Here is a 19,773-nt window from a genome sequence, read left to right on the forward strand (position 1 = left end):
TAACGTGATAAAATACACTACGGTTTTAGTCGAGCGACTATCGGACGACTTACGTTATACATAAAGGTTTTTTTTTAATTATACAGGGTGAAATTTTTGGTACGAATCTTGAGATTCGTACCAAAAATTTCATTGATGGCTGCTACACTAATATTTTGAGAAAAGAGAGATGTTTTTCTATAGAACTGACTTAGACATTTCTGAATGTATTAAATATGCAGTTGAGGATTTTGTTAATATCAATATTCAATTAATTCCTGTATTAACAGTTTCATTTACATAATTCTTTTATAATAATATCTAGCGAATCCTAACTCTAATAATGTAGTTTTATTAAGATCAAAATATCTATATAGTTGCGGTTTTCTAAGGAAAAATTACCAATTTTTAGTAGTTAGCACAGCTGCCACAAGAGATGTTGTTAAAAATCTCTCCTGTACAAAGTGTGAACGTATTTAGTTGTAGCGTACCTTTCGGCACGGAGTTTACATACAATTTTGCCTCTAGAGCTTTATAAACAGACAGACATACATTTTTCATATTTTTTTTGTGTATCCCTTAACAAGGTCTCGACAGTGAGTTATTTTCCTGCTAAAGGGCTGTGAAGTAAACTGTCAAAATACCTTTCCAACACTAAAACACCCCTACGACATTGTTGGCAGTGTTTTAGAGGTTTACTACACCTAGATTTGACTCAACACCCGATGATGTAATAAGTTTATCGATCTTACTATACTGTAACTATTGTTACATAGAATTTTACATTAACTTTGTATAGAGTAAATATTGGGCATGGAATCCCATAGCAAATATTTACTCAAAATTGTTAGTTTCTTGCGATGCAAAAAACAATACTAATTCAGTTTGCAACCTTTGAAAAAATATACCGTTTTGACAGTATACTCCAAAGTCCTTAAGCCCATAGTGAGCCCAGATTAGTGCACAATTTCCGCCGTTCAATAAATTACACATTTGTGCACAATATATACAGTGCCGCGGAAAAGTACCCTTACCTACCACTAAACCTAAACTCCCCCCAAAACATTAAGTCGAAACCTACGCAAACCGTAATTTAATTAAGAAAAAAAAATTATATATTAACAAAAATAAAATTATATTTTTTGATGTATTAAATTATTTCTCATTCGCTTAAACCAAAAAGGGATACTGTTTTTTTACTCTCTTGTAGCTACTCAAGCTTCCTAACGCTCAGTAAGCTAACAAATATTTGTAAACAAACAAAAAAAAACAATTGCATACAGTTAAATTATGTTCTGAGATCATATTTAATACATCACAGGTGTTAAAGAGAATATATTAAAATAAATTATAAGAACGCAGTGTGCTTCCATTTCCACGTTCAACTTCAACTTTGAATACAATCTCTTTCCTTTTCAACCAAACAATAACTTCAGAGTCTATCATGCCCACGCGAAATATGGCGAGTGTATTGCAATACTGCGAAAAATAACTCTGCGACGCAATAGTTATGAATACTTCACATATTATTAGTGCAAAAAGACTGAACACGCTGTACCATTAAAATAAACCAATTTATTTAGAACCCAATGCCAATATAAATTTAATGTTATTTAGATATCAGTTTTAGTTAACTCTTTTAAATGAAAAGACTATTAATAGTCAATTACAAAAAATGCATTCAATTAATTAGGAATACATACAATGTTACATTTCAAAATATTTAGTATTCTGCATGCAATTAAGCAACACGAAGCTTATATTAAAACCATTTTGCATTTTAATTCAATTAACATTGTGAAATGTTCGTTTCAAGATAAAGTTGAGCTTTGTCTCTTTACAAAACATAATGTTGAAAATCATTTAGTCTTTATGGTTATCCGAACCGTGGCGTATAAGGGGGCGTTTTTTTGCACTAATAAGTCCTATGTAATGCGGTTAAAACTAGAAGCACACTTAAAACAGGCATATGTTGCGCTCCACAATGTATGGCGACGGGTGATGGTAGTTTTAGGTGTGTTTCTAGTGTTGAAAATACTACGATTAACTCTGACTCAACACGCGTAGCCGTAACCGTACGATGACGATAAGTGTGCCAAAGTCTTAATAATTAAATTATTCGCAGTATTCTAATACAGTCTAATTTGGTGGACTGACAACATCCGAATAGAAATTTTCAATCAATAGAATTTCAAATAGTTTCAGTGTAATCTCATAAACGAAAGCCTCGCAACCAAGTATTGTATGACAATTGTTAAATTTCGGGCATTATTTTTGTATGGGTTAGCAATTATCATCCGTTACATTATAAAGGGTGAAAAGTGACAACCCAAGAACAAGGACTCGTAAATGAAGACAAATTTATATGGACAGTGGATAATTCGAGCGTTTGTTCCAGAGACCACACGTAAACACAATTCATAAATTAAAGAACAAAGTCAAAACTCTTGAAAAACAAGTCATTAAAGTAAAATCGAAACACCTCGTAATGATTAATAAAGAAAACACAAAGCGCGCAACGCCTTATAATATTAGTCTTCCCTTATTTATTTGTCCAAGTGAAATAATTCATTTATAATTTCATAGTTATTTTAGTCTAGACTCTAGTCAGACCAGCTTAGTGGCTTTGGCAGAACGCTGTGACGTTCACAAAACACCGTTTCACCGAAATAATCGTCAATTATCCTAATACTAATTTCTTTCACAAAATTAAATAAACGAAATTTCCAATTGCATAACCCTGAATGAATGTTTTAAATTATGCTTTAATGGTATTTAGTCCGAATTTGAAATGAATTGAAATTCCGCATCATACTTTGCATTCAATTAAACGTTAGATTTTAAATGAAATGCAAATTGTTTTCTTTAATTTTTGTCTATTTTCTAAGACCAGAAAATTAGTATTAAATGGATTCTGTCGATTCTTCTTAATGTAAAAAACCTAGCAAATGAAGTAATTGTTATTATGAAAGGTAATGAAGATGAGTGTCTTTTAAAGATTTCACCGCGGACCCCACCTAAACAGACATGAAAATAATTTGTACTTTTATAAAGGGACCGTGGTTTTGCATAAGGAAACTTCTCGTCCCAAACTATACACAGTATTTTAGACAACCAATTAAAAACAAACATCGATAAATCATAGTAATAAAATAATCCATTAAATATAACAACGACACTTATAATATTAAGACCTTGTTATACTGAAATTTGACATAAAACACAAATACTCAATGTCTTCGAAACTGTAAAACAATATCATTATCTATTATAAGGGATGTGACCGATAATAGATATCTGCAAAGACGTTCATATCGTCACATCCGTATTTATTATAATTAAACTGGCAATAACGATTTTGTTACTGGAAGTAGTAACAAAACTTCACTTGAGTATTTGTATTTATTTAACGCTAAATTGCTTTTGGTTGAAGTACTCTAAATTTGAACCCGACTACGCATAGAAAGGTCGCAATGAGAAGTGTTTAATGTAATGTACATGGGAAGTGTTGAAATGTTTTTATATCGTAATCGGGTGATAGTTTGTTAAACTTCTGTTAACGGCTATGTTTATATGAGATTCTTTGTACTTCTCTCGCAATTTGGCGAGCAAAAATACAAAGTTCTCTCGGTCAATCAACGAAACTAATCGAAAATACTTTCATGTTTTCACTGAAAATTTTATTTTCAAAGCAACACGTAAGTATTTTCAAGGAGTTTACCATTGTGACATACATGATGTTGAAAATAGGGAAACAAAAGTGTGTATAAATTAAACGGTCCGATATTTAAAACTTGCTACCTAAATTCAAATTTAAACCTATCTCTAACGACTAATATAACTTAATTTACTTGTCAGAGATCATATTAAACTTATAATTAATTGTCACATTATAAATAAATATTGCCCGGGACTCGACGGAGACTTGAATTTTTGAGGTGTCTTGGCACCCAAATTATAAAAGATCGAAGTCATTTTGTTTTTTGAGCTGAATTTAGAAAAATTGTGATGCTTCTTAGTGACAAACCGGATCGGAAAAATATATTATTAAATCATATGCTATTATAAATGTCTGAAACTATCTTACAAATTACTTAACATTATTATATTGTTCTCCGAGATGCGACGTGCAGCGTCGACAATCAAAATAAATTAAGAGATAATATAAAATAATTTGCACAATTGCCTTATACGTAACCCGCGCTCGAATTGAACAGTCCCATGATAACTAAAGTATGACAGTATCCGTAATAACATGATCTGAGGTAATTCTGACAAAAAGGTTATTTTCTTTAACCACTTAAAACCAATCAAACTTTAATCTGAGCAATGTGCAACAGAAAATTTTCTAAGTCTCTATGATATTTATATCGTATCAAACTCCTATCTGTAATTATAGACGTCCAAGTTGACAGTTCTTTAATCAAGTGTTATATTGGAAACCCATTACATGATTGAATCATTCCTTCAATGAAACGATGAATGATTTAAATATCATACGTAGAATTAGAGTTCTGGAAACCCTTTCCATTATCGACACTATTTTGGGTTAAATTCCAATTTTTCCTCTTAGTTTGCAGCTGCCTAAGGATAGGTGAATCTCTTTTCCTGTTGTTCAATTGTTGCGGGTGTTGCACGTTGCCTTGGCCTAGCTGGTGCGCTTGAAGTGCGCCTGCGCAAGTCTCGCCACCTTCGGAGGGCGGATGTGCGCCCCGTGCCCGCACTCGTGCTTGTGTTTGTGCGCAGGGGACTTCTTCCCACTGTTAGCCAACCGCTTACGCGGTTTCAAGAAATCTGGAAAGAACAAAAGGTCTTCGTTACTACAGTTTTTTAAAATATGAGCAATAATCCTTTATGCAGATCGATATTTAAATTATACTGGCAATACCCCATCGCATTGAAATCATCATCATCATGTTAACCAATCGACGTCCACTGCTGGACATAGGTCTTTTGTAGGGAGTTCCACAATACACAATCCTGGGCCGCTTATTGAAATCATACTGTGCAAGAAATGCATTTTGGGACGTAACATTTAACATCGGTATGGAGACTGTAATTATTTACGATAAAAAAACTGTTAAAGAGTGTATTAAAATTTTAATCTCATAAAGAATCAGGGTCTATGGAAACCATATTTAAAGTATTCAAATACATTTCTATTTAAAGAACATAAAAGTGTGTTTTTGTTACAACATGAAAAGGGTGACGTATGCTAAAGAATGAGAGCTCATAAAACCTATATCGAAGGCGGAGCTGCAACCGAGTGATTTGGTCCAAATTTTACGATCTAAAAACTGGAGGTTCGTTAAGACCCGGATGGCTGTACAAGTCCCTCGCAGTTGACATTTTTACGACTCTATCCGTAGGGATAAGACCGTAAAAAGTTCCTCTAGCATACTTAATGCACCGGAATCTTTTTCTTTCAAAATAAATCCTACAAAGCGGCGACGCCCTTTGGGACCATTTCAAATTTGGAATAAAAAATATAACCTTAATAACTATAAAACTTTTACGATCGCTTTACTACTGTTTAATCTGTATCATAATGGGCGAAGGCTGTGAGTTACTATTGTGGGATTGTTTTGAATGCAACGTGTTCGTAGTTTACAAAGCATCGGCTTGTAAACTTCAAAGTTCATGAGCGTTGCGATTAGATAATGCGTAGGTATTGCGTGCATTGTAAAATTTTCAAGGCAATGAACCGAGGTTGTCAACTTTATCGATAAATTGTATACCTAGTCTTGGAATCATTGCATTTCCTCACCGTATTTAAGCAGTGTTATTTTGACGTTTTTATCAGAATTGACGCTACTTTTTTCATTCTAATAAGTAAAAACTTTAAATCTATGTTTGGCTGTCTGACATTAATTTCTTTAGTTATGGCATGACAACAAATTAAGTGTAAAATAGGTAGGTAGGTTTACAAATATATATTTTACTGAGGCTGTGGTGGTCAGGTTTTAGTTTTTGAACTTTTCAAGTATGTATTGCCAATTTAAAAAAACCTGTAGGTGTTAAACATTGTTGGTGTTACAGAGAAAACGCGATAAAATGCAAAATCAAGAAGCCATCATCAGCTAAAGGAGCTAAAGCGTAACACAGGCTGTATAATATGGTAGTTGTGTAGAGAAACGGCATGGCAACACGCGACCACTGCTGAAGGTCAGATACATGTGATTTGCTTTCGTCTCGTACCACGTGGTTGAGTTGAGACGACAAACAAGTCTATATCATCCTTACATATAACAATTCTACGTACCTATCTTACATTTTGCCAAGGCGCAATTGAATTTAACGGGTTTGGTTATACATACGTTTAATTGTACACCTTTTTAAAGTCAAATCAATATAACTTGATCATAACAAAATTTTATCAAAAAGTACAAGTTCATTAATGATATATTTGTGGTGAAGATGGTAATTTATAACTGTTCCAATAATAAGGATTTAGTAGCCGAGAATTTTAACCAGCCTGCAAAATAATTGCAATACAAGTGGCACATAGACGTTGTTAGTTGATTTAACTGGCCGTCTTTGTCATGTCAATGCATTTTATTATGATAACTAATGCATTTAATTCGGCTATTTTATAATTGAATTTTAATTAAAAATTAGGGATGAATGAAATTGTTAGTAGAAAAGAATTCTGGCAAACATCATCGTGTTAGTTTGTTACTTTGAAAAGCCTTAGCCAAAACATGAACATGCTAAAGGCGAGTATTACTATTTCCGTTAAAAATATTTTAGTAAATACCGATTCCATACGAAATTGATACGATAAAATAATAATAAGTAGTAATTCCTTAATAGTGGTCTAATTTCAAGGTTATATAAATGTCTATCGGATAGTCGTTATGATATTTGTCAAAACCAAATGGCCTTGACTAAAGAGAAGATCGATAAGGAAACAGTCAGTTGGGAGAATATTACATCTAGGGTTGCCACGATTTCTTAAATACCGGTAATCGTATCCATCCATCGATAAATACGATTAGTTACTTAATAAAATAGACATCCTAAATGAGTTTTATTAACCAAAAAATACAAGGCAGCACGATTGCAGACTTAATTTTAGTTGAGACACTAATCTAAACTATACCTTCTTACTTTAAGTATATGGAAGCGTTTTATAGAAAAGTGACGACAGCATGATGGATGATTTCGAAATAATTAATAATTTTGGCCCTACATTACCGTCTTAATCAAATAATTTCATTACGTAAATTATAACAAACATCGATTTTGTAAAGAACAGACTATATTTGTCGGAGAAGAAACTCGCAACCCTAGTTATGGGCAAGGCAAGGCTTTGGGACCAGTTAATAATAATGACCGTGGCGTTTTCGTCGGAATCACTGTAAAAAACTATCGCGAGTCCGTTTGTGCAGTCGGGAACTATGTCAATGACGTCACAAGATCCAAGGCCGACTGGTCACCACGCGGCTTTTAGTTCATTTCCCGCCAAAAACTTTACTGATATATCACGTGTTTATTTAATTACATTAAATAGGTAGAATGATAAGTAAGTTGTAACGTGTAGTTATCTGATTTAAATACGTATTAGACCATTATGTAATATGAATATTTAACGATAAAAACGTGGGTTTCGGCAATTATAACCTCAAAATATAAACAAAACAATTGCATATATATACATATATATATAAGTTATAAATTGAATGATAAAGAAAAGATACAGAAAATACGCTAATCCAACACAAAACAAACATAGTGAAAATACTTTCACAGTGTTACGCAACGGTTTCCCGCCAAATGTTCAATGAAGCGTTTCGCGCCATTTTCTCGTTGATATAACACGGAAGATTTAGGACGGTAGGCCCGCGTTGCAGACTCGAAGTCTGTATGATTTGCATGCGTTCGGCCGGATAATACGGTATTAGTTCGCGTAAACATGCGGGTGTGTAAACAAAATGGCCTTGGGGATCGTGCGCGTGCGCAGAGCGTGGCCGCGTCGTCGCGTCGCTTCTATTCAATCTTTACACATACTCTATTTATCGTATGACACTATCAAACGCTTATCTTTACCGGACTATACAGAGCTAAAAGAAGCCTAAAATGTAATGATAAAATTATTTCCGCGTGTAGTGTATAAATGATTTTGAAAAAAGATTAACTAAATTCAAATCCTCAATTTACAAAGTTGATAATGTGTTAAAATGCAATCTTGTATGAAGAGTTGCAATAATGATGTTTCAAAATTATAATATCTATATTTCATATTTGCAATTTTCAATGTCATGAAAAAGCGATACTTCTTTAATTATTGTCTGAAACATATTGCAAAGAAAGCTCTTAAAAGATTCTTGAGGGAAGATTCAACACCTATTAAACCATTTGCTATACAGATAAACCGGCCGACACATCTTATTCAGTTTTAAGGTGCCTTTAAATGTGATGTAGAATACTATGTTGTATAACACAGTTAACCGATCACGTTAACTCGTTTGTATCTGCAAGATCTTTGGGCGAGTTGTCGAAATGGCGTGGCTATTTTGAGCGACCTAAATATCTGCGCGGGCGCACGGGGCAACGCCGCGTGTGTCATTTCAACGTATTGTAATTTAGTCAAACATTTAAATTAGAGATTTTTGTAAGTATGACAATAAATTTAATTAACTTGGCACTATTGCCATAAGCATTCAATTTACTAAGCACTATTATTACCATAAGTATTCAATTAACCAGGTACAATTACAGCAATCATTCAATTGCCTAGATTCATAATGCAGATCATTATGTTGATACTTCTGCAGTTGTGGAGGTTAATAGGCATTGGTTAGAATTATTAGCATAAGCTAAGCTTATCCAACTTGTTATAAAATTTGAGTACCTACATTTGATTTCAATTTTTTTTTTAACTAACCTACCTTTTTCCCTTGGTATAAAAGGAAGAAAATACTTTCCTATGCTCGACTTAGATGATAATAAACCTTTAAAGAATTTCGAATACTAAACACGATCGGGATAAGGTCGACTGTGACGTAGGTATGCAATATGCATTTCCATCGCCTTTTACCCGACTGGAATATTTATAAGAGGGCAAAAAATATTTACGAAAGCGTTGAAAGGGTTTGTAATTGATTCATCCATCGACAAATAAAAAAAAACACAAAACATTTTAGAAACGCATCCTTCCCCATTGCTTTTTGCTCCGTTGGTCATATTCAAGTCATATTCTGTCATTTCGTTCTCAACACAATATTGCACAGGATGTGACGAACGCAGACGGAATTCGTTATTGTAAATTGTAGGAAGGTACCTACATGGGAATATAATAAACTGGGGAAATGTTTAGTGCGTCATGAAATTGATAGTGAAAGCTAACAAAGTTTTTTCATTATTATTTTCAATAATTGTTATGAGCTCATTCTGTAGACTTCTGGAATTTAAGGTACAATAATTTTTTAGTAGATTCATAATAAATGCCTGCCATACATGTGGACTGGTACCTAGTGTTGATTACAATGTCATGTGTTCGTATTTCACTGGAATCTTTTTGCTGAACGAAAATATCGACCTTTACGGTCTCTTTGGTATAGTTAACTCAATTTTGGTAGTTTTGTGGATTGGATCCTTATCGTGTAACTACGTCCAATTTATATTGTCATAACTATCTAAGAAAACCTGAACTTTGTTAAACTTATATTATGAAATAAGTTGCTCGTGGATGAGTAAACTTTTGTAAAACTATTAAAACGATCCAATCGTATAGTACAGTGGCGATGGACGTTGCCCACGCGCCATGTGAAGGCGACACTCATTTATTTTAAAAATATAACTTAGGTAACAATTTTACATTTCTAACAATCTGAACGCGGGACAGGTTTAATGACGTATAGCTTCCAAGCAAGTCTAAACTTGATCGCGCGCGTCCCGTGGCTCACTCGCTACACGTAACCTCGTTGGTAGGTGTGTATAGTGATTGTAAGGGGGGAAGGGGGATTGAAAAAAACGGCCGCGGATTTGTCAGGCGTAGGTGGCTGCGCCCCGCAACCAAACAGGTTGCTTGCCTCGTTGCCCTAGCGCACACTGACATTTTATATTCTTGATTATGGCACAGGGTTACTAATAGCCCAGAGTTTTGTTCTGGGGAACTTTTTTGTGATTTGATGAAGAGAAAGATTAGGAGCCGATTGAGAGATGAATCACGTATCTCATTAGTATTTTCTTGTTCAAACCCATCCTCATGTAAGTCGATTTAAGAAATTTTAGGTTTAGTATGATTTTATTGATAATGATTAATTAATTAGTTCTCTTAATTGGATTTGATGAAAATTTTTGCATTTTTATGCTCAATCAACCAAACAAATATTAAAAAGATGTTTACGTCAGGTGATTTTAGTAAGTTTTTTCAAAGTTAACTTGTCATCTACGCCACAAGTAAAAAGCTGATGGCAGTTTTCGATTGCATATGCACCCACTTAAAGATATATAAACAGTCATAAACTTCCATTTAAATTGTGTAACTGTGACCTAATATGTCTAACGAGTAGTGCCTAACCAGCAAAGATAATTTGATTCCATTCAGTCACGCCTAGACAAGGAGCCAAATTATGGCAATGTCGACAAGATAGCGAAACGGGAATGCAACTCGCTTGCATTGTGATTACGAACCAGTTCCAAAATATCTAGGTCAAGTGAAAGGCGATTCGATGTCAAAACGCTTGCTTATTGCGGATACGCGTAACGCGAACACGCCAACTTTTTCTTCCTCTGTAACCAAATGTGATTTAATCTACAGTTGACGTATTATTTGTTTTTCCTTTAATTTCTACTTTCCTTGCATCGCATATTGCTATAGTTTTGCAGTAATTTAAGTGAATCAGACAAGCCCGCGTGGAATATGGTATTTTTTTATCTCCGAAAAAAAGATCTCCAAGCATATTTCGCTTCTATATCGAGGGATCCTACAGATATCTCGTCTTCAGATGGCAATTTTCATTATCAATAGATTTCCGTATATAAATCTCACCAGAAAGATTTATCTTGTAGTCGCGGATTAAAGAAGTTAAGTTCATTATATATTCAATATTTACAAAAGAACTTGATTTAATTAAGTTCTAATTTCTTTCTGCGGCCAACCCTAAACGATGTAGTCTAGCACAACTGGACGCTCAAGGAAAAAGAGTAACAAAAAGCAATCCTGTGCAGCTCGAATATCCGTATACTGCGTTTGTATAGGTATATATTATAGCCGGCACCGGCTACTGGTTTTAAGATGTGGAAGCCTAAACAAATAAGTGACAAGCAGGTAGTGTGCATTGTATCCCGCTCTTAACATTTGTTCAATATTATCTGATATAGTTTATTTAAATTGCGGTTGTTTTTTTGTCTTCCTCATGACGACGAGAGTTTTTGTGTTTTATTGTCAGGACAAAAGGCGAAGCGTGCTTGACAGATGAACGATTACCACTTTGTTGGTGTAAAAGGATTTATCTTTGACTGCCACTGCAAAAATATTAAACAATGTATTAGAAACACCGTTTTATAAATTGTTTATCTAGCTTACATTTGGCCTCATTGCATTTAAGTTTTTCAGACATTGCCCCAATAACATATAAACAAAGGAAACCGCCACAGGAAATACCATTGTCATTGCATTTAGTTTAATCATCATGGTCCGTCCGAGTCAACGACGCGTCTAGGTTAATTTATCAACCTAATTATTTATAGCACGAGAGAAATTTACCAAGCGAACGTCAGGTCTTTGTTAACTTTCATTTTCGTTACCACAATTACTTGATTATTTATTATTATAAACGTTAACTAAAGTATCATCATCGTCATCATCATCTCTTCAACCGACTGACGTCTACTACTGAGCACGGGTCTTTTATAGGGAGGTCCATAATCCATAGTCCTGGGCCGCTTGTTTCCAGCGACTCCCAGCGACTCTCTTTATGTCGTTAATTCACCTCGTTGGGGCAGACCAATGCTGCGTTTAGCGGTCACCATTCCAGCACCTTGGGACCAATCCATCGGTTCCCCGAGCTATGTGCCGCGACCATTGCTACTCGCTGAGCTATCTCGGTAAGTCTAGTTCTTCTACGGATCGCCTAAGACGACATATAAGCATAGTACAGGATAATACACACGTTAGTACATCATTAGATGCACTTATAACTAAACAAATTGCTTCTGATTTTAATCTTACTCGGTTTAAAAGTTCTGCAGGCAATAAAGTAGCCTAAAATATAAGGTAAAAGCAAGAAACTGGCGCTATTAGATAGATCAAAATTACTACCTACGTCCAATGGTCTGGTATCTTACAGGTAATTCAGTCAGTTCTAGAAGCCTGTCTTGTACGGTGCAATTATTCAGATTTGATCTTTTAAACAGGATGTCGTAAATTGGATGTTTGCAGTTTCGCAGCATTGAATTCAAGTTGATACATCGTATTAGCTTTTTTGCTAGAGTGCATTTTTTGTTGCATTAGTCTGGTCAGTGTTAAATTAGTGGACATTGGGATTAATTTTTACACGGTTAAGAACCAAAATCAATTAATGTTAAACGTCTAATTCTTAGTTTTCCTAACATTTTCAATGGCAGTGGTTTAGAACGTGTTTGTCTGGCTACAGTGGTTTCGCGTTTACTTGACAAAAAGCTTTCCAAGTGATTGATAGCTCGACCGATAAACTAGTAGCGGCAACTAGTAGCACGTTTAAATTGATTCAGCAATGTCAAGAGTAGACAGGCATATAGAATTTGTTACGTAAGCTTATAAGAGCATTCACTGATATTTAAAATTATGAGCAGGTTTTTACTTATGTTGTTCTTACATCATCATATACCTATACCCATTTAATTGGGTATGTAAAGAGTGCATTACTATTATAAGCCTCAAACTAGTTTCTGATCGAAACATGTTGACTAAATTATTTTATTATATGAGCTTTCTATTAAAATCAGTGATGGAACCTGTGTAAGATATATGCTGGTCTAAACTGCAGTGGTATTAAGAACCGAACTAGTTTACGATCATAACATGCCTTTTCTAAAAAGTGGTCTAGAATATAACACTCATAACATTACTGCTCTGAATTTAGATTGCACGTCTCATCTGAATGATATATTTATAATAAAATGACTGAAGATCAACGATCTATTGAGCCGGCGGTTGAATGGATTGAATCTAGCTAAGATAGCGCATAGAAAATAGAAACCAGCGACGTAATTGTGAAAGTAAGTGAGAAGGAAGCCATTGTGGCGTGGCCAAGTGGTAAATGCAGTGAATGGTTTATGGTGAATATCTAACGACTCGAGGCGTGCCGTGTAATCGAAGACTGTTTATAATTTAATCAAGCGTTTACTTGTCTATTGATAAATACAAACAGGATAAACAGGTACCTCTTATCTGATGTTGATGCAAAAATTTGGTACACACAAATTTTAATTTTAAATTTAGTTATTCCTTAGACAGTTACTCTCTTTTTTGTAGGCTTTCTTGGTTTTGTGTATTTTCATTGGTTTTGTGTACGACGAAATTTGCAACACTATATATACCAATGGAAAAGTTAATAGTCAACTTCGATTGCTGAGATACTTTAAATCACCCAATGTTTATAACTCGTACTTAGGCCTTTAGATTTCATTGTATCACCCTGTGTAGTTTCTAGTTGGGTTCATTGACACTAACTCGTTAGATCTAGGAGCAGGTGTGCCCGTCTGGGACATCTCGCTACGTATCCAACACAGTAACTTTAGACTAAATCAATCGACATTTTAAGGATTAAAAGATTGAAAAGTTGTATCGATTTATAGCGATTAGAATAAATTATAATAATAAGAAGCGTTAATAACAGTATTATCAAAATATAAGTATTAGATTACATTATTAATTTTTCTTTGATTTGTATATTAAAATTAAAATAGCTTCATCTTGCTCAGCCTTATAATGTCCTACTGCTGGGAGCTGGGACTGTCTTATAGAAGCGGGAATTTTAAAGAATATGCCTTAATATAACAGAAGCAGATTACTTGAAAATGACTTTAATATAAAAATGCTGAAAATCTTGAAGGCGTTATAAAAAAAACAAAGGTTTATTGTATATCCAAAGTTGACAATGACAACGTATTTATTATGCGAGTAAAAGTAAAACTGTAAACGAATGAGCAACATTAATGAATGGCTAATAAAGAACACCCGGTGGGCGGCAAGATCAAAGCGAGATGAGGTACCGAGCAACCGGGTATGCGCGGGCGCATCGCGCACCCAGAAGCGATCAAAGCGCCGCCATTATCGGCCACTTGAACTATCGTGGATGCTCATTTTGAAGCTACCGGCGTACACAGTATCTTTATCATCTCTATTGGACTTTTTTTACCTGTTATAGACATTCTTTCGAGTGGTAAGTATACTTTTTTTCAATAACTTCTGTTTCGAAATTCAAGATATTTACTAATGGAACGTCTAATGGCTTCTATAAGGGAATGGTACTCTTAAGTTATTTTTGCCTCCTTGTCAGTTGAATATTTTAACAATGCAGTACAAATTATAATATTGTGGAAATAGTAGTTACGCAGTCATTTCATGTAAGGCACAATCAAAGAAACTACAGACCGCGTCATTTCAAGGCAGCAATAAATCAGACCTGCAGCCCGTAACAAGTACAATTGCCTCTGAATTCGCAAAGAAAATCTGTGACAAATTGCAGGATTGTTCTTGGGTAGTTGCGGATTCGCCGCATTTTATGCAATTTTGTTGCTTAAAAAATTGCTTTAGAAAGATTGAGTTAATAATTTTATAACAACATCCAAATTGATTACTATAGAATTAAAAATGCTGTATTCTATAAATATAAATCACCCAAATTTTGTTGACCAAAAATAAATTGGTATGGTAATTCTAGAATACTTACTTACAATTAAGTCGTGATCTAAGTTTGACCAATTTGGACTCACGAAATTGGTGGGCCAGCTAGAAACGGTTAGAGATTAAGCCGAGCACGCAATCTACGTTCCCATGGTCGTTAATATTTAAATACTTAGAAACAGGAGCCCAAATAGCGCTATAAATCGGGAGTACAATGAGATCGATAATACCATAGACACGTAACGGGCGAAACGGTAGCTAAAGAATTAAAGAACAATGTCTCTATAGTGTACCGTATTGTTCAGAGAGATATATCTATTGTTGTAAGTAAAGATGAATAAAAAGAACGGGTTGATGCCTGGACCACTTTCGACTTAAACATCGGTTTTTCTATGACAAACAAGATGTAGCGCATTGTGAAGATGACCTAAGGTTACTAAATGCGACCTGTGGACCAAATTTGGGAATAGCTCCTGTTGTTCATCTCACATTGTCCGGCACAATGGATAGAGAGGCTGGGATCACAGAGGGGCGAAGCTGCTAAGTATTACACGAACAATAGACACAAAGACGGGTGTATGTTTACCCATGAATGTGGAATATAATACACAATGGCCGGTGCTATGCTAATAAGATGTACAACAGGTTCATACAACTTTTCTCAAGATAATTCTACGTGTATAACGAATTCGCGTTTCAAGTTAAATCGTGCATATTTGGGGAGACGCGATCTGTTGTAATCCCGTTTTTAAATGGTCTATTTAGACGTTTGCTGACTGTTATGGCGGCACATTGTTAAGTAAATTAAAGAAATTACGTTTCGCTATTTTCTATTTGAAGCATTTGTGAACCCTTTATTATGGAAAACGACGCCGGTAATTCGTATTTATTAAGCAAAATAACGTTAAACTAGATAAGTATAATAAAATCAGTAATCATTTTGATACAATATTGGTTCAGCTTGGGCTCGAATATTTAACGCGAATAATAAAAAAAAATCGGCGTAAATATCCACCTAATTAATTAATTATTTATTTATCAACTGCATGTCTTTATATTACAAAGAATTGCTCATTGAATTTCCGCTCATCGAGGTCGCCAATGACGACATTTGGTTGATGGAGCTATTTAAGCCAATTATAATCGGTGTAGTGGTTTAGAAGACCGGCATCTGGTGGCACATATGGTGCAGCTTAGCAACTCTCATCGTGTATTGAGTTGCGGTGAACTTAAGTTACTAGCTCGTTCCTACAAGCTAGGTTTGCGGACTCGGAATTAAAAGCACTTAATGGCCTCTTGACATCGCCTTTAAAACGCATAAGTGCCGAAGATTATGTTTATCTTAAGTGTGCAAGGGAAAGCTGGCAATCTTTACTAAGTGGCGGAGATTTTTTTACCTATTAGATGTGCATTTTGCCGCTTTGCTGTTGTTGAAATTTTTTCGACATAAAAAAAACGGCGAGAAATGTTTTTTTTATGTAGAAACATTTGTCGCTGCTTTGTCCTGTTAGAAGAACACCTCTAATCACAATGAATTAATTTTCAGTCCCAATTTTTTTAATTATTGCAATTTTTGCTTAATCCTTGAAAGCTTTTTTGACGCTCAGCATAAAATGTTTGGGACCATTTTTTATCTTAAACGCTTTTTAATATTTGGTTCACTAGTCAGGTCACTGTTAAACGGAACGTCGATAAAAAAGTTCAATTTGAGTTGATACACCCGCCAGGTTGGTAGCGCCAGGACCACCCAAGGACTAATCTTTTTCTGAGTCTACGTCATGATTTTTGATTACATTTTTCAACGGAACAATGTTTCCATAATCAGCTTATCTAAAAATCAGTAATTAATTTTAAAAGACGTTGAGAAAAGCGTGTAGGATGTGGTATACTGGAAAATAAGTATTTCCATTTTGTAGGCATATTAAAATGTACTTAAGAATCAAAAGTTATGTAGTAGAAGATATCGCAAATTATATATACACAGAAGCAGTAACAAGAATAAGCAAATAAGAGGTTTTTTAAAAAGACGTTCATTCAACGAACTAACAACAAATCATTGGTACAAGTAAAAAAAAAGTTAAAGTTGTATTTATATTTTATCTGTTTTATAATGCAATTTAAAAATTGTGCAGTGGTTTAAAATAATTACTTTGTTATTAAAAATAGCTTTTTTCTTCTGGCTTCACAGATTAGCCAATATCAGGTGTGTCCGGCCATGTACGAAGTTTCCCGCCCAGATTTCACACCAAAATATAATTTGCAACTAGGACCTATGTAGCAATGAATGCAACCTCCTTCGGAATCCAAGTCAATTTCAAGTTCTTTTCGAATACATCAGTCGTCACAATAAAATAATATCAGGCACTTAGCAATGTAGTTTTTCATAAATTATGATTTTTACGACATTATTATGCACGCTTCGTATGGCTTTTGAGATTGCTTATGACTAACGAACCTTTACGAGGTGACCGCTCGTTAATTCTGGACAAATTCCACATTTTAAAACGTGTGAAAGTGGGTTATTGGAAGGGTGATTTTGACACTGCGCGGCAATAAAATTACAATGCGTACGCGCAGCTAGTCGGGGTCACATAGTAAAAGCGATTGGTCAAGCATTGACGGATCAAACATAATGATTACATAAGAGAAGTTTTATGAATATGGGTCACCAGCGGTCTTGGGAAAGGAAATGGGATAGTGGAGTACTTGCGACTTACGGGCCTGTTTTAATGTGGGCACCTATTATCGAATTGCGTAATAGGAGCTGTGCAATGCAATTTGTACGTCGCGTTACTTTTATTGCAGGACATAAAGGCGCATAATATATTTTTTTATTATTAAGCAGCCGATAACGTTTTTATGGCATTTCTTTTTATCGTCGTACGTTACCGTTGGAGGGAGGTTTTTTAAACAACCGTTTCTGTAGATAACGATTGCATGCGTGCGTAGTAGCGTTTGATTTACAATTTTAGTGTTATAAAATTTACCTATGAACCGTTACAGTTTTCTTTTAGTTACTAGGATTCCATAAATGTAATAGGGGTTCGTTTTCTGTATTTGTACGTATAGAAAATATCACTTTACTTAATTTTACTTTGGTGACTTTGTGGTAGATGTCCTGCCGTATGTTTTTCGTATATTTTAACATTTTTGTGATATAGAGTTTAAGTTTATCTTTCTGATATCATCACACCACGAGCAGAGCACTAGATTGTAAAATCAACATCTTCTAAGGATGCTCCGGTTTCGGAGCGAAACGTGCGAAGAGGGTACATTGCCGAACATCTGTTTGGTGTGGAGTATTAGGATTGAAGAAATTATAGATTACACGATACAGATTCTCCTGCTTTTCTCGGAGTAGGTATAGCAAATTAAGCTTCATTTTCATAATATATCGTGGAATTCCGCAAAGTAACGCCTGCTTCTGTCCGATATATAAAGAATATATTACCCGAGTTCTTCATCCGCGTTTGTTATGGTTCTTCACAAATCCGTGGAAACCATTTGTTTTCAAGTGACAAAAAGTAGCCTATGTTACTCTCCGTCTTTTCCGTCCTTCGTTGCGTAGTGAAGGAAGGACAAACAAACAGACAACATTCGCATTCATAATATTATACAGTAAGGATTCCTTAATAGAAGTGGCTGGCACCTAAGTACTCTGTACATAGGTACAAACACATAACTGTTCGTCGCATACTCGCTTGGCCCATGTACTTGTACCATGCTCGCGACCCGCACGTGTGCGGAACAACAATCAAGGTGTAACGGACTGAGTTGATTCTATTCGTTTTGGTAGAGGCCTTGGAGCCAAGCCGTCTTGCTTAGACCTGATAAGTAATTAACTATTTTTGTATGGGACTTGTAGACAAAGTAAGCAGTGCTTATGTGCATGGATGAAGTGCACGCCCCTGAATGTAGTGTTAGTTATAGACAAGTAAAATAACGTACCCACTTATAGCTCATTTAGCTATAATTTCTTTTAAACATAAGCAAAAATGTATGCTTTTGTTAAAATAATAAATTTTGTAATACATGTGGATTAAGACACTCGATTCTCAAAAAATAATTAAAGTTAATATTTTTTACCTGTTTTAGGAGGTAAACCCTAAATCGTAATGCGCAATCAAGATAAAATGACCCAAAGTCAAGTATGGTCCAAAAGAACTTTATTAATTGTGCACACTATATTGCGATCCTACTGATCGCAATATAGTGTGCAATTGTGGGAATACCTAACATTAGTTTTGAATATAAACTAAGTTTTATCTTATTAAGAATAGAATTTTGTATTTAAATGTTCCAAATTAATTAAATTCAATTAAAAGCAATTAAATGCAATCACCAATCACAATTAAATTAAAAAAAGTTTTAGTTCAATATTTAGTTCTTTAAATTAATTAAGTGTTCATATAATAATAGTAGATATTTATTAGGAATTCATTTATTATAAATTAAAAAATAAAAGAATGATTTTACAATACAAATAAATATATGCGCAGATGCACGCTATTTTTATTCGTCATTTAAATTTTAATTTTCAATGGAATATACCCTAACCGCTAGCAAATAGAAAATTACACTGCATGCCCGCAAAAGTATAGACACCGTTCGTCAAAACAGCAATTAATTTCATTTTTAATTAATGCACGTGTGCAGTATTAGATGCAGATATTTATCACATACGTGATGTGCCCGTGGGAACGCGCTGCTGAAAACTGAACGGACCTGTTTTGCGCAGGCGCATAATATATGCAAATGTCAGATTTACGCGGTCCCGATAAAACTGGATCCCATCCGATAATATATCCTAATACTCGTTTTTTTTTGTATTTCTCGGTAGGGTTTATTTTGAAATTGGGATTTTCGGGTTTCATATTACGTTCGAATGTTTTCGTTTTTTAATCTAATGCGTCAAGTGGTAATTATTATGCATTGAGGTTACTTAAATTTAAACTTGC

General features: G+C 34.6%; 1 protein-coding gene across 2 annotated transcripts in view; it reads right to left on the bottom strand.

Moving 5' to 3' along the window:
- Positions 1 to 2,315: 2,315 nt before the first annotated feature.
- The window catches only part of LOC120624927 (cyclin-dependent kinase inhibitor 1-like), a 63,467-nt gene continuing 46,009 nt past the window's right edge, over positions 2,316 to 19,773 (bottom strand). For both annotated transcript variants that reach the window (XM_039891748.1, XM_039891749.1), the window contains one exon: positions 2,316 to 4,773. In XM_039891748.1, coding sequence (XP_039747682.1) covers positions 4,628 to 4,773 — 146 coding nt within the window. In that variant the 3' untranslated portion in view covers positions 2,316 to 4,627. The remainder of the gene's footprint in view (positions 4,774 to 19,773) is intronic.

The sequence above is a fragment of the Pararge aegeria genome, chromosome 7, assembly GCF_905163445.1.
Source record: "Pararge aegeria chromosome 7, ilParAegt1.1, whole genome shotgun sequence".
Classification (NCBI taxonomy): Eukaryota; Metazoa; Arthropoda; class Insecta; order Lepidoptera; family Nymphalidae; genus Pararge; species Pararge aegeria.